At 39.5% G+C, this 12965-nt stretch overlaps 2 protein-coding genes across 4 annotated transcripts in view; one reads left to right on the top strand and one right to left on the bottom strand.

Moving 5' to 3' along the window:
• nphs2 (NPHS2 stomatin family member, podocin) overlaps nucleotides 1–481 on the top strand; it is a 5257-nt gene extending 4776 nt beyond the window's left edge. For both annotated transcript variants that reach the window (XM_020612073.1, XM_020612072.1), the window contains exons 7-8: nucleotides 30–108; nucleotides 261–481. In XM_020612073.1, the coding sequence (XP_020467729.1) occupies nucleotides 30–108; nucleotides 261–470 (289 nt within the window). In that variant the 3' untranslated portion in view covers nucleotides 471–481. The remainder of the gene's footprint in view (nucleotides 1–29; nucleotides 109–260) is intronic.
• A 70-nt stretch (nucleotides 482–551) lies between these two features.
• On the bottom strand, nucleotides 552–12876 carry axdnd1 (axonemal dynein light chain domain containing 1). Of its 2 annotated transcripts, XM_020612062.1 has the most exons (26): nucleotides 12638–12876; nucleotides 11762–11919; nucleotides 11569–11672; nucleotides 11067–11166; nucleotides 10679–10764; nucleotides 10508–10564; nucleotides 10183–10291; nucleotides 9493–9614; nucleotides 9071–9211; nucleotides 8733–8837; nucleotides 8284–8404; nucleotides 7808–7909; nucleotides 7515–7681; nucleotides 6861–6930; nucleotides 6166–6400; nucleotides 5767–5980; nucleotides 5054–5147; nucleotides 4018–4208; nucleotides 3738–3828; nucleotides 3348–3491; nucleotides 2906–2941; nucleotides 2296–2328; nucleotides 1933–2034; nucleotides 1684–1775; nucleotides 1285–1424; nucleotides 552–1185 (listed from the first exon to the last, which is right to left on the bottom strand). In XM_020612062.1, the coding sequence occupies exons 1-26, from the start codon at nucleotides 12699–12701 to the stop codon at nucleotides 1067–1069; spliced, it is 2997 nt and encodes a 998-aa protein (XP_020467718.1). In that variant the 5' UTR covers nucleotides 12702–12876; the 3' UTR covers nucleotides 552–1066. The 2 variants fall into 2 exon arrangements, with proteins under 2 accessions (XP_020467718.1, XP_020467719.1); XM_020612063.1 differs by lacking the exon at nucleotides 2906–2941.
• Nucleotides 12877–12965: the final 89 nt, after the last annotated feature.

The following is a 12965-nucleotide window of genomic DNA, read 5'->3' as shown; positions in this document are numbered from 1 at the left end:
GTTTGTGCTTGTGTTTGATTTTCTGTCAGAGACGAGCTCAGTTTTCCTGTGGAGTTACAGCAGAGTCTGGCTGCTGAGGCTGAGGTCAAAAGACAACAGCAGGCCAGAGTAAGTAACCACACCATCTTTTTACAGTTCAGTGTTTACTGTTTTATATTCTAATGCCTGTTTGTCAGCCGAGTTCTAACTTTTAAATTCGGCATGCTCAGTAGTGCTTGTAAAAAGAACATTTTACCTACAGCGGCAGCTTCATCCTCCAGGTAAAAGCAACAGAAGGGGAGAGAGCTGTCTGGGAGGAGTTCAGGGCCTCCTTCCGTCACCTCCATCCTGCTCTGGTCCTGCCATTCCCCCCAGATCTCCTCAGCCTGACCCCTGACCATTCATCTCTGCCACCCCCTCCTCCACCTGCTGTGGATGGAGATGAGGGGCTGACAGAGGAGGAGCCAGAGACAGATTCGCCAATGATGTGACAGACTGACAGATAAAATGTGAATATTTTTAATGTTAAACATGAAAAGCTTCAGAAGATTGAATTAATCAGAATATGCTTTGGTTCAAGCAAACTACAGTTGTTCTTTCAATTTCCTATGATAGAAATACAGAATAATTTTGTAAAATTATGGGTCTTGCATGCAACTGTAATACCCAATCTGGTCATTTAATGTGTTTAAGAAGCAAAAAAAAATCTCGCCAACTCTGTTCAAAAATAAATGTCCAGAAAAGTCTGACATTTGGAAATAAGGAAGCAAAACAAACATGACAAAAAACAAAACAAAACAAAACATACGGACAGCAAGCCATAATATGACTGATAACCTCAATAAGTGATTTTCATACAATGCAATCTGAATAAGGATGACCTCCTGATACTTGGATGGCAGTGATGGTTAATGATCCTTTTTGTTTCCTTCTATTTTCTGTCTTTTGAAAACTTGTGAGATAATATATGGGCTAGTAAGTTCCTCTCTCATTCTAACACAGAAACCTAAACGTGATTCTAAAACCAGTTCTCCCAGCATTAACTGGACAGTTCCAAACATATACGATCATTTAAGATCTTAGATTATCAGCGTTTCTTGGTCTTTTTGGTGCTGTTTGTTGTTTTGGTTTCAGGAGCTGTTTTTTTTGGAGGAGCCGAGGGTGTTACTGGTGGTTGGGGGGAAGGTGGTGGTGTTTTCTTAGTCTCTGCAACACAAACAGAGAAAAGACATGTACCACCGCTACACCTCAGTAGTGTGTTACAGTCTCTCCTCCTCAGTTAAAATGCAATCAGTTGTTTAGTACCCCCACTAATTTTGGGCTCCAAAGTGGGCAGACCCTGTAGTTGTTCCCCCATGCCATGAATCTTCTCCAGTGCTGCCTGCAGGGCTTCCTCAGCTTTCAGGGCTCGCTGCTCAGCAATCTGGAGCCGCAGCTCTGAATCCCTAACAAACACATGGAAATTATGAAAGGCAATACCAAACCATTCAGCCAGGGTGGTGAATGCTGTTCTTGCCAGTTTCCCAGTTCTTATTTTAAACATAAGAGAAAAAAACATCACTTCCTGTGTGACAATTTGTGAAAACAATGAAAAATCAGATTTTTACAGTACCAGCTGTACCAGTATTGCATGTATTTTATCACAGTATTGTTAGTATTCCAAAGATACAAGTGTCCCACACAACAATTAGAAAGTAAACTTACTTCAGTTCCTGCTGCAGTAATCCTACTGTGCTCAGGTCACTAAACACTTTCTGAGCTTCATCTGTTACTGGAGATACAACCAGTTCATCAGTCTGACAGATAGACAGACAGAGACACAGCGCAGTTCATCAGTCTGACAGATAGACAGAGACACAGCAATGGTCAGAGACAGACAACCTGGATGTTCAGCTCCATACAAAAAGAAAGGTATAGCAATGAAATGAAAAGTGTGTGGTTTAACTTTCTGACCCCTTTCAAGTGGACACTGATCTCTCCCAGCTTTCTTTGTATGATGCTTCTGTCATAATCAATCATGTTAACCACTGCTTCTTCATAGTCTCTTAGCTCCCCCTGCAGGACAGCAATAACACTGTTCATTTTTAGCAGCAGTAAAGTTAGTCTGGCTGACACATGCTTGAAACAAGTTTCTTTGGGGGGGGGGACATTTTCATTTTGTCTTTTATCACACAAAGCTCTATGGTGTTCACACCAAGAACCATAAATGTCTAATTTCACTGTTCTAGATGGGCCAAGAATTTTATAAAATGTCCAGACTATAAAGTAATTTTATAAAAGTAAACTTCATGGAGGATGCTTTAATATCTGACACACCTCTTGATGTGTTTTATGTCCTTCAGCAGTGCTCTGTGAAGACAGAGGGGTATCATCATCATAAAATAATCAGGATTAATTGTTATACATACCTCCTACATGGTAAACAGAAACCAAAAAGTACTCATCACAAATTCAAATTATATGTAATTATCATTATTCAACATGCATAATAGTTTTTTATTCATGAGGCCAATCAGCATGTGTGTGCCCATTATTGCAAATTTGACAACAAAAATAATATTAACAAACAACAATCAATTGAAAATAGGTTTAAAGACATTGACAGAGGGTTCATAAACCCATTCATTGTTAATGCAGATGACCCACTTGATACAATATTAATGTTCAGGGTGTCAGTGCCCTACTTAGTGACATTGTCAGAGGGTAGATATTCAACCTGGATCCTTTGGTTAAATGGGAGTGTATCTAATTACTGGAATGACCTGTTGCATCAAATGATGCCTTTTCTCTTAATTTAACTTTTCACTCACTACAAAAATACGTGTTATGGTTTATCTAGAAGTGTGCATTCACTGAGCCATTTTCCAAATCACACTGTAAATTGGTTACAGCAATGCATCTGTATTCAATTTTTAGTGTGACTCACCTCTCTAGGTTCTGTTACTGAAACCTCTTTGTTCACCTGTAAACACAATCAGCTTCATCAAAATTAAAAAAAAAACACTGACCTCTGGTCCTGACAAAACTAAACTACACTTTGGTGTTCTTTTTCCCCTCACACTTCTGCAGTAATTTCCAAACTCGAACTTTATGCGAGATGATCACACTTTAATTGGGCAAGTAACAGACCAGGAATACAGTGAAATCTGATACCTGATCCATGCCAGTCTCTCCCACTGTGGTATCAGTTTCATGGTCAGCTACCTGACACCAAGCTTTCAAGTCTAAGTAAGATTTCTCCAATAATAAACTGATTACTGTGTAAAAATTTGTAAGCAACCACAGTCACACCCATCTTCAGCAAATCTGATGTACAACTATATTAATAACAACAGATTAATGTGGGTTGATCTGAGTTGAGTCCTCACCAGAGTCTCTGTGCTGTCTGCTGGAGAGGTCGAGTCATTGCTCCTGGACGTAGTAGCAGGTTGCCTGGCAGGCACCTCCGCAGGACCACCTTTCACTTTTGAGAGCAGAATTATACAGGTCTCCACCCAATCAATGCACTCCATCTGAAAACACATACACACACACGCATTAAGGAGGTTTACTGAGCTGAGCTTAGACACATACACACACACGCATTAAGGAGGATTACTGAGCTGAGCTTAGCAGTTCAGTATGGACGCACTTGGTGAAATGTTGCAGTATTTGTGCACACAGAAGTCAGATAGCTGTTTTTCTATGTGAAATGTAAAAACAGACATGCCTGATATTACTAGTGATTCTTTGCTAATCTCTGTCAGATAATTGTTTACCTGCAGCTTTTTGCACTCCTCATTCTCATCTTCATCCTCAGCTTGATGTGGGTTGTGCAAAGTCCGCTCCTCTAGAATCAGCTTGTAAAAGCTAATCTCAAAAACAAACATTTTCTCATGAGTAACTCTCAACTGCTGATCCTCTCCCAGTCAATCATCTTGTGTTGCTTTCATGAAGTAACTAAACATACTATCATTCCATTTCTGTGGTAAAAGTTAGCCCAGTCCTTGTGTAAGGAAGCTAAGTTTTCTTATTTTACTAATGCACAACATTTGGTACCTTGTGATGTATCTGGAAAAATAGTCCAGTTTCTCAGTGAGTATCTTAGCATCCTTATCCAATGTCTGTAGTGAGATGTTTGGAACAGAGTAGTCTTTCTGTTCTTGACTCTGGTTCTCGCTGTGGTCAGGTACCATGAGGAGCAACAGATCTATCATCCAGCGGGTCTGAGCCATGTGAATAGAACTGAGCTGGTAGGAAAGGAAACAGTCAAATTCAAGACAGCATGTTGTAATATCACAGCAAATGTTTAGACCATTAAAAAGCCAAAATGGCAACTCAAATTTAAAAACAAATCAAACAAACTTAACAGTATCAATCCCATTTCCCTCAGCAACCATGACCAAGGCACCATGAGGACTGAAACCACAACTGTTCTGGCAGATGTTCTCGGTGATAAATAGTGTGAAAAGAACAGTGGAAGTCATCATACTGGCTAGTTACAGGGTATCTGTAACTGCATGAATGTGAGGCAAGGTGTTCAAAAAGATTATCAACAAATAGGTTATGCAAAATCTCTGAGAAAAACAGTTAAGCAATACAGAAGGCAGGGGGGCAGGGGTACCTGGGATTATGAGGAGTAAATGTGGTTTAGAGCCATTGCTTCAGAGAGAGCTTAGTATAAAAGACAGAGGAGAAAAAAGAGAAGAACTGAAAAGTGAAAAAGACGGACTGATTAAACAAATGACCTTCCATTTCCAACTCAGAATGGTGATACATCACATTTTACAGTCTTAATGAAAATGGAATAATTAGGGAAAACTGATCCTTCTGCAAAAATCAAACAAACAAATTCATCAAACATCGTGTGTTACAGTATATCTAGAATTCTAATCATGAATTACCGAGACAACATCTGAGCAGGAGTTTTGGCCATTGGGCTGTAGAGTCTGTGCTATTTCAGAGCACCACATTCATGGAGAGGATATGTTTCTTTTAAAACACACTAGAAGATGCATTTCAGTGACACTGTAGTTCTTTTCAAAATGCGTGCAAACCCCTCATGACACTTCACCTGAACCTGGTGGGTACTCACCTCCTTCCTGAGCCTCTGGTTCACACCATCAGTAAAACTGCATAGACTCTTTATGAACTCCTGTACTTTGTCTAACACCTGCCTTGTCTCTGCACTGTTTGAACAAAAAAAAAAAAAAACACAAACAACAGAGAGTTTTAGACCAATGACATATTTAAATTGAATTATTAAACACATGTAACCTGAATTTCTAAGGCGTATCTTGTTTCTGTCACCTTGTTAAAATAGTTTTTCAATCAAATTTTATTACAAGCAATAAGAAATAATGTGTTCATAAAACTTAAACTTAGGATTGTCCAGAAAAAACCTATAATATTTCCATGGTTTTCTTACAAATTAAAGTTACAAGTAAAAGCAACATACAAAAATCAGCTTAGATTTGCACAAATTCGCAAATAATTGTTGCTGTGATAATTAAAAACATTCTCATAATAAATACATCAAGAATATACACATTAAAATATACATGCATTTGATTTACAGACACACAAAATAACTTTGTTGTATTAAAGAACATTACAATTCTTACAATAGGAGTTAAGGTATAAACTTGTGCAAAATGCATAAAAATTAAGCATCAGATTTTAGATTAAATCCATTAGTTTAACAAATTATTTTGAGATAGATTAATTTATAAACTTAAACCCTTGACTGATTTAAGTGTCTGACTCCAATTCAGGATGATTTGTAATGTGACAGAATGAAAAACCTACTATATATTGGACTTGTTTTTGTCCTTGTGGTTCTCTCCCTGCATGCTGCACATGTTCCGCAAGGCTTCTTCAGTCAAATTCTCCCAGTTGCACAGTGTCTTCTCCAGCTTCAGCCAAACAGGGGCAGACATTTCTGGCTGGCCAATCACTGCACCAAGTTTGGAAACCCAGGATTCCATAAGCCCAAGCAGTGATGTGATGTGTCTGTGGACTCCTGAAACAGCATGGTTGAAATCAACACTTCAGTCCATATCTTAAGCATCTTCCCCCACAGTAAGACCCAGTGCAAGTGAAAGTATATACTTCACTCACGTGTCCGAAGGCTGCCAAAATCACAGTTTTTACCTCATTTAAAATGTCTCAAAAATGATTCACAATTGTGTTTGTATCAGCCCTTACCACTTTCTCCACTGACTTGCATGTCCAGCTGTTTGAGTAGTTCAGGTAGGACTCTGTCCAGCTCTCCCAGGGCCTGCTGACCTTTAGAGGGTTCACCATCAGGAGAAGGGTGTCTGCTGAACATCTGAAGGCTCATATTAAGCCATCTTTCCTGGACATGGCCAAGCTCACTCAGCGTCTGCTGGAATCCAAGCACCTTCTCACCTTGGTAGCGCTCACACTGGAGGGCCAACATCTGCAGAGAAACACTAATGGGTATTTTAGGACAACAAGATAAAACCTAATGTTGACTGGACACATATGACCCACGTTTCAACATACAGTATCCATGATGTACTTGATACAGTATCCACAATGTATTTGGAAAACAATCTAAACTATGGCTGCATAAATGGTCACTAACTTATGAAAAAAGTAAACATGCTTAAAATGTAACACTTGTTTGTCCAGGTCTAAAGGTTATCTGAACATGAAGCTTAGTGTTCAATGATCAGCCAAAACTCAGTTATGATCAAAAAAAGATAACAAGTGAGCAGTGGTGGACAGATATAAAATAGAAGCAAGAGACAGATGACAGAGGTGAGAGACAGCAGACACATCGTACATAGGGCAGATCATAACAAGGAGATACGTCAGATAGCTACCATCAAATGACCACAATGAGAAAAAATAACAGAGTAATTGTCCAGTCTCACATTTGACCACCGCTTCAAATCAGCATGAATCCTTTCCAATGAAGCGTTCTCATATTTTGGATCAGGACACCTTGAAAAAGAGACGGAGCATCATTGGCAGAAAACACACATACACTGTACATCACTCTTCCATTCATTTTTCTCAGTGACTATGCCGAGTTAAATACTATATTCAGGGTTTTCCCTGCCATAGAAAAGCTTAGGCATAGCACCTAAATGTTTTTGCAGAGCAACTTAAGCTGAATGAATATAAAAAGGCCTTTAGGCACCATACTGTATTAGAATGAATTTATGCTAAAAACAAAAGGGAGAATTCTATGAACTGAAAAAAATACAATACTGACTATATGTACAATACATGTGGCCAGCTTCCATCCACAAATATAGTAAGGATAGTGGTCAAAACAGAGAAGAGAAAAGCCCAAAATAATTCAAAAATTCCTTTGAATAATTTCAAACTCCCCAGCCACTGCAACCCCCTCACCTAAGGCCTCTGAAAACCTAGGTAAAATCCTGATTATAATGGCTGTAAAGTCTCAAGAATTGTACTAAATTTTACAGTGTTCTGAAAAATATATTTAATTTTTCTTTAACTGATAAGTGCTTAATGATGAAAAATTAAGTACTCTTCTTTGGTATCCTAAATTTTCCTACTTGTTGTGTGTGATGCAGAAGGTGAGCCACTCAGCGATGCCTTGCTGGATGGCACTGGTCTGTTCATACTGAGCATTTTCAGTCTCCTTCAGCTGGGACATGAATGCAGACAGCTGCTCTTTCCAGTGGTCACTAAGCTCCAGGATGATATTCAGGTTGTCTGTGTCCTACAGCAGGATGGCCACTGTCACTGTCTATCTCACCATGAGGGGTACTTATAGTCACCTGTGGTGTTTAGTGCTTTTGCAATGAGCAATGTAGAATAAGTTATGATGTAGGAACTGCATTTTTACCTTTGAAGTGAGATAAAGGACACAGTGCTCTGCTGTCTTGAACCAGCTCTGCTCACAGACATGCAGCTGACTGACAAGCTGTAGCTTCTTTACGCTGATGACCTGACAACCACAGAAAAAACATACTGAGCTTGTTTGGATCCATTTCAATTAATATTTTATTAAGTTCCTACAAGCTAAAAAGTACAGTGATAACGTTTTAAAACTAATACATTATATCAACTATTAACAATGCTGAGCATATTTTGAAATCTGGTGGAAGCAACAAAATCTTTGTCACACTATCTGCTTTAACAGTTTACAATGTTAGCTGGGGCTTCCAGAAAAGTGGGCCGTATCTATATGAAGCTATCTCTATTGATAAGCTTTGTGAATCCACAACCAAAATCAGTAAAACTATTATATATTCAGTGTAACCACACTGACACACAAGTTCAACTGAAAGAAAAAAGTACAGTACATCATAGCTCACACACTTTAAAAGCGACGCAGAAGGTAAGTTGTTTCCAGCAGTCTCTCTCCTCAGTCATCTGAACCAGCTGAGCCTCAAGGCGGGCCCTCTGCAGCTCGTACAGCTCGTGGTAGCCCTGAACCACACTGAGATGAGCACATACGCCACTTGAGAGGGAACACTTGGTCACATTTGGTTCTTTTGCACTGCATGTTTACTGGAAAAAGCTTCCCTCCTCTCCCATAACATATATTTGCTGCTCTAAAACTCAAATATTTTGGCATAATAATTAACAAAACAGTAACCACTACTGTATACACTACAAGAGGGATGCGCTGATAGCAACAAATAAACTTAACCTGTAATAAATCTGTCACTGTGACCAAATAAATAATGTAGTTCAGACTGGTTTTGAAATAAAATGAAAATGTGATTTTGGGCTAAATGATACTTGGACTCCTATGAAGGACTGACTCTGAGTTGGCCTGAGTCTGCTCGAGTGCTTCAGCCAGCTGCTGCTGAGCATGTTCCGCCTGCTGGGAAACAAATGCATCATGGTCTCTGATCTTGGAGAGTTCCCTGTAAAAAGAACGCACACCCATAAAACATACAGTGATACATTCAGAAATGTATACACACACACACACATTTCTAATTTTCACACAAGTAATGTAATACATTCTCTTATTTTCCTTTCTTGCATACATTATATCCATGTAAAATAGATTCACTCTATCAACACATCACAGTGCCTAACGGCACACAGTAATTTCATTCATCATGACCCAGCAGCCTGACCCTGACCTACGTACATGCTGAGCTGTTGGATGGATGTCTTGATAAGGCAGATCTCCTCAGTGAGCCGGCGGTCCAGAGCCCGCTGTGCCACAGCCTCGGTGTGTAAAGCCTTCAGATGACGAGGGATTCGATCCAGCAGGGACTGATAGCGCTGCCTGGACACACAAACACAAGAACTGCTGAGAAAAAGGTTTCCTAGGGTCATAATTGAAACAGATTTCCTGAGAATGTCAACTTCTGTTAAGGTATGCTTCAGAATTAAGTTGAGGTAACAAAACTGTAATACAGTTTTATACAGTACAGTGTTTTCTTTCATATCAGTTATTATTTACATCCATATTTCTTTAATAGGATTTTAACTGGTTTTATGTTTTGTAAAACTCAAACTCGCTTGACACATGGTTAGGTTTGATATCTTAATGTGCTGGCTGCTAACCTGAGCTTAGCAAGCAGCTGTCCTCTCTCAGCACAGCCGACGCTGACCTGCCTAATCACTTCATGGAAAACAATGTTGTAGATGTTCTGCTCAACATGCACCAGCTCCAGCAGACCCTCCATCTGCAAAACATTTCATTGCACCATTTCTAACATGTACAAATACCTATACCTACTGTATGTATACATCTACACAAGAATCACAATTAATAATAATCACCTTTATTTGGCCAAGTATGTTACATACAAGGAATTTGTTTCCAGTATAGAACCGAGGCAGCCATCTGCGGCGCCAACTCAACTGATGGCTGTAACCATCAGGGTCAACTTGGGGGTTCAATGTCTTGCCCAAGGACACTTCGACATGTGGACTGTAGGCACCATGATTCAAACTTCCAACCCCCAGTTGGGAGACGACCGCTCTACTCACTGAACCACAGTCACCACCTTTAGTTTAGTATTGCTGAATACAGGTACAATGAGTCACTGAATGAGTCAATTAATGAATTAGTAGATCTATATGAATATTCACTGATTTTCCTTTTCTTACATCATAGAAAATATTTGGGCTTCAGTTGTTGCCTGTTGTTTGCCTCAAAGGTTCTGCCAGCCTGTATTATTCTCCGTACATGAATGCACCCAAGCATGACTGTCAGCCATAGAACCACAGAGAAGCCTGTGCATTGCCTACCTGGGATAACTCAGTCAGCTCCTCACTCTGTTGATCCACTCCAGCCTTCTCCAGCATGTCGTCCATCATCCTCATCAGCTGGACCACTTCCAGTCTGCCACTGGGCTTCCTGGACATACAAAACATATGGTATGCACAGTTTTGTATTACTCAACAAAAGCTTGATGACATTCATCCCATATCTTACCAGCACTTTGCCTAGCTAAAAGCATGTAATTCAGTTCACTCTTACTCCCTTAAACTATACCATTACTAAAATCTCCCAGGCCAGAATACTCAACAAATCTTTTCTGTAAATTAGATGAATTCATATGTTTGAACTCACAGTGAAGGCAAGACCCGTAGCTTCTGTTCATCATCCAGCAGCTGCACTGTAAATGCGCTGAGGAAGAGAAGCAACATGAGAGTTGACAAACTAAATTCCAGTTTGACAATGATAATACAAGAGAACACAGTTCCACAATAAAGTGGAATGAACACAATGAAGCAGACTCACTCCTCATAAAACTCAAGGCTCCGCAGGCCTTTGTGTTTCACAATGCGATATTCTTCTGGGATCAGAGTTTCTGAGACACAGGAGCTCTGAAAGACAGAGAGGCTGTGATTGTCACCTCTCAAAGTATACTTGTGTACATGTACATGTATAGATGAACTGCAATAATAAAAAATTTGAACTCAGTACTATTACAGCATATTTTATGACAACTGTAAAAACTATGACAAAAAACACTGGAATTTATCCTGTTCCTTTATATAAATGTAAAACAAACCAAATGTTTAAAGACAAAAGCAGAAATAAATAGCTAACAAAAATTAAAACACACATTTGCCTATAAAGTGTTAAAAGGTCAGAAAGCCAAAACAGGTGGGCTAAAGCAGCTTACCTCCATGTCGCCACTGCCACTTCTGTCTTCTGTCTTTAGTGGTGGGAGGGTTGCTGGCTTCCTCTGGGTTACCACAGAGTCAGTAAGAAATGAAATATCCCTGTAATGATACCATCCAAACAAAACAGAACAAAACAGGCACCCTTAGTCTTCTTAGCTCACAGCAGATTGCAGAAAACCAAATTTAAGACTTTTTGAGGCATTTAATGTTGCCCTGATTCTAGATTTATTATTTAACTATCAAATTATAGGTCCTTCAGACAGAGCCTAAAGTTGGTTTGGCTTTGCTAGATAGCCAATGATAATAATGCACAATCAAAACCAGGCTGGTTTTGTGTTAACTGTCCTGTATTAAGGTCAGAAGAAAACATGCTGTAATTACTAATTCTATGCATACCCTAACACCATTGACTGACTTTCACTTCAAAGTACAGTAAATGTTTGGATAAACTTCATAGTTGCAACAATACACTGCTGGATATATACTGTTGGCTTAGCTGACCTGCCAGCTCCAGTCAGTGATGTTGGCTGCTCCAGAAAGTATTTGTATTTCTTGCGTCCCAGAGGATGATGCCAAACTGCATCTGGCCGTCTGATTCCACCGCCCTGCATACAAAGTTATTTTAATAACAACAGCATTGACTGCTGTCAGCCACACAAAAACAAATGTTTTAGATAATGTTGCTTGAATGTACTTTGCAGTGCCGTTGGTGTGCAGTGTGCCCCACTGTGCTCCTGTTGCAGACAGTAGAGGTGAGGCTGACCAGCAGTTCATCTGGGATGATCTGGTTGTTGACAGGAGGAGGCTGTGTTTTTCTGTTCTCCACTGGAGCTTGAATATTCAGTTCAGTCACTGAAAAAAACAGCATCCAGCTCAATCAAACTAGCAGGTGTATAAGTCTTCACAATAACAGGTTTGTAATTTTCTTGCATCATGCAAAAGGAACAAGAAACTATGACACTTCGGACATTCCATATTTGTGTGATTTGTCACAACTTGGAACAAAAATCTTTGCTGTACATGAGCATTTATATTTTTGTTCAAGTTGGATAGAAGAGTCTGTGGGAAATCTACAAAGTTTTAAGTTATGCCAGATTACCTGTGGGGAATTTCAAACAAAGTGTGACTTGTTTTTTTTTTTACTTTCCTTCAGAAATAGATTTTTTGTAAACTCTACATAATAAAGTATTTCCAAAAATTGCCTAAATAATAAATACATTTCTAGCATCTTATATCACGATTATAACTTCCATCTCTACTATAAGCACAATGACTGTGGAAAAAATGTGATGAGTAGTTCTAAAGTGTGAACAGTGGGGAAAGTGTGACTTGTATTTATCTTTGAGAGAAAGAGGTGACTCCAAAGGGAAAGTTTCAAATGTAGAAATGACAAACTAGCTCATGAGATACATAATGCTATGTGTAAAGTGATGTGTGTAGTGACAGTATGAATGATGCCTTAACATTAGCTAGACTTAGTGAATGTTTGTTTACTGTCAACCTGTTAGCTCTCATGCTAGCCTCGCCCGCCCACTATTGGCTATAGCTACAATAAATAAATTAACCTCACCTTTGCTGCCCAGCGCGTGCCTCGACGAGCCTGGCGCTGAACTGGCTCTCATGGATCCAGACATCTTGGACTCACGGTGGAGATGTTAACCTAAAGTTCTGGCAATAAACACCTGAAACTCTGGAAAAGTCATATGGGCGAGAAGCTAGTTTTATTTGCCAAAACCAATCCGACTTTTACACTCTCCTCCTGCGCTCCAACTTCCTGGTCACGCTGCCATGGAAACGCCTCGCGCTTTACTTGGACGTGAAGTTTGTTGGTTTTAAAAGTTAACTTTAAGTTTTCACAAGATTATTTAATTTTACATCTACACTGACGTTCGTTTTGC

The sequence above is a fragment of the Monopterus albus genome, unplaced genomic scaffold (genome assembly GCF_001952655.1).
Source record: "Monopterus albus unplaced genomic scaffold, M_albus_1.0 scaffold120.1, whole genome shotgun sequence".
Classification (NCBI taxonomy): Eukaryota; Metazoa; Chordata; class Actinopteri; order Synbranchiformes; family Synbranchidae; genus Monopterus; species Monopterus albus.
Note: the sequence above shows the minus strand (reverse complement) of the source record. Positions and strands in the feature narration are given on the sequence as shown.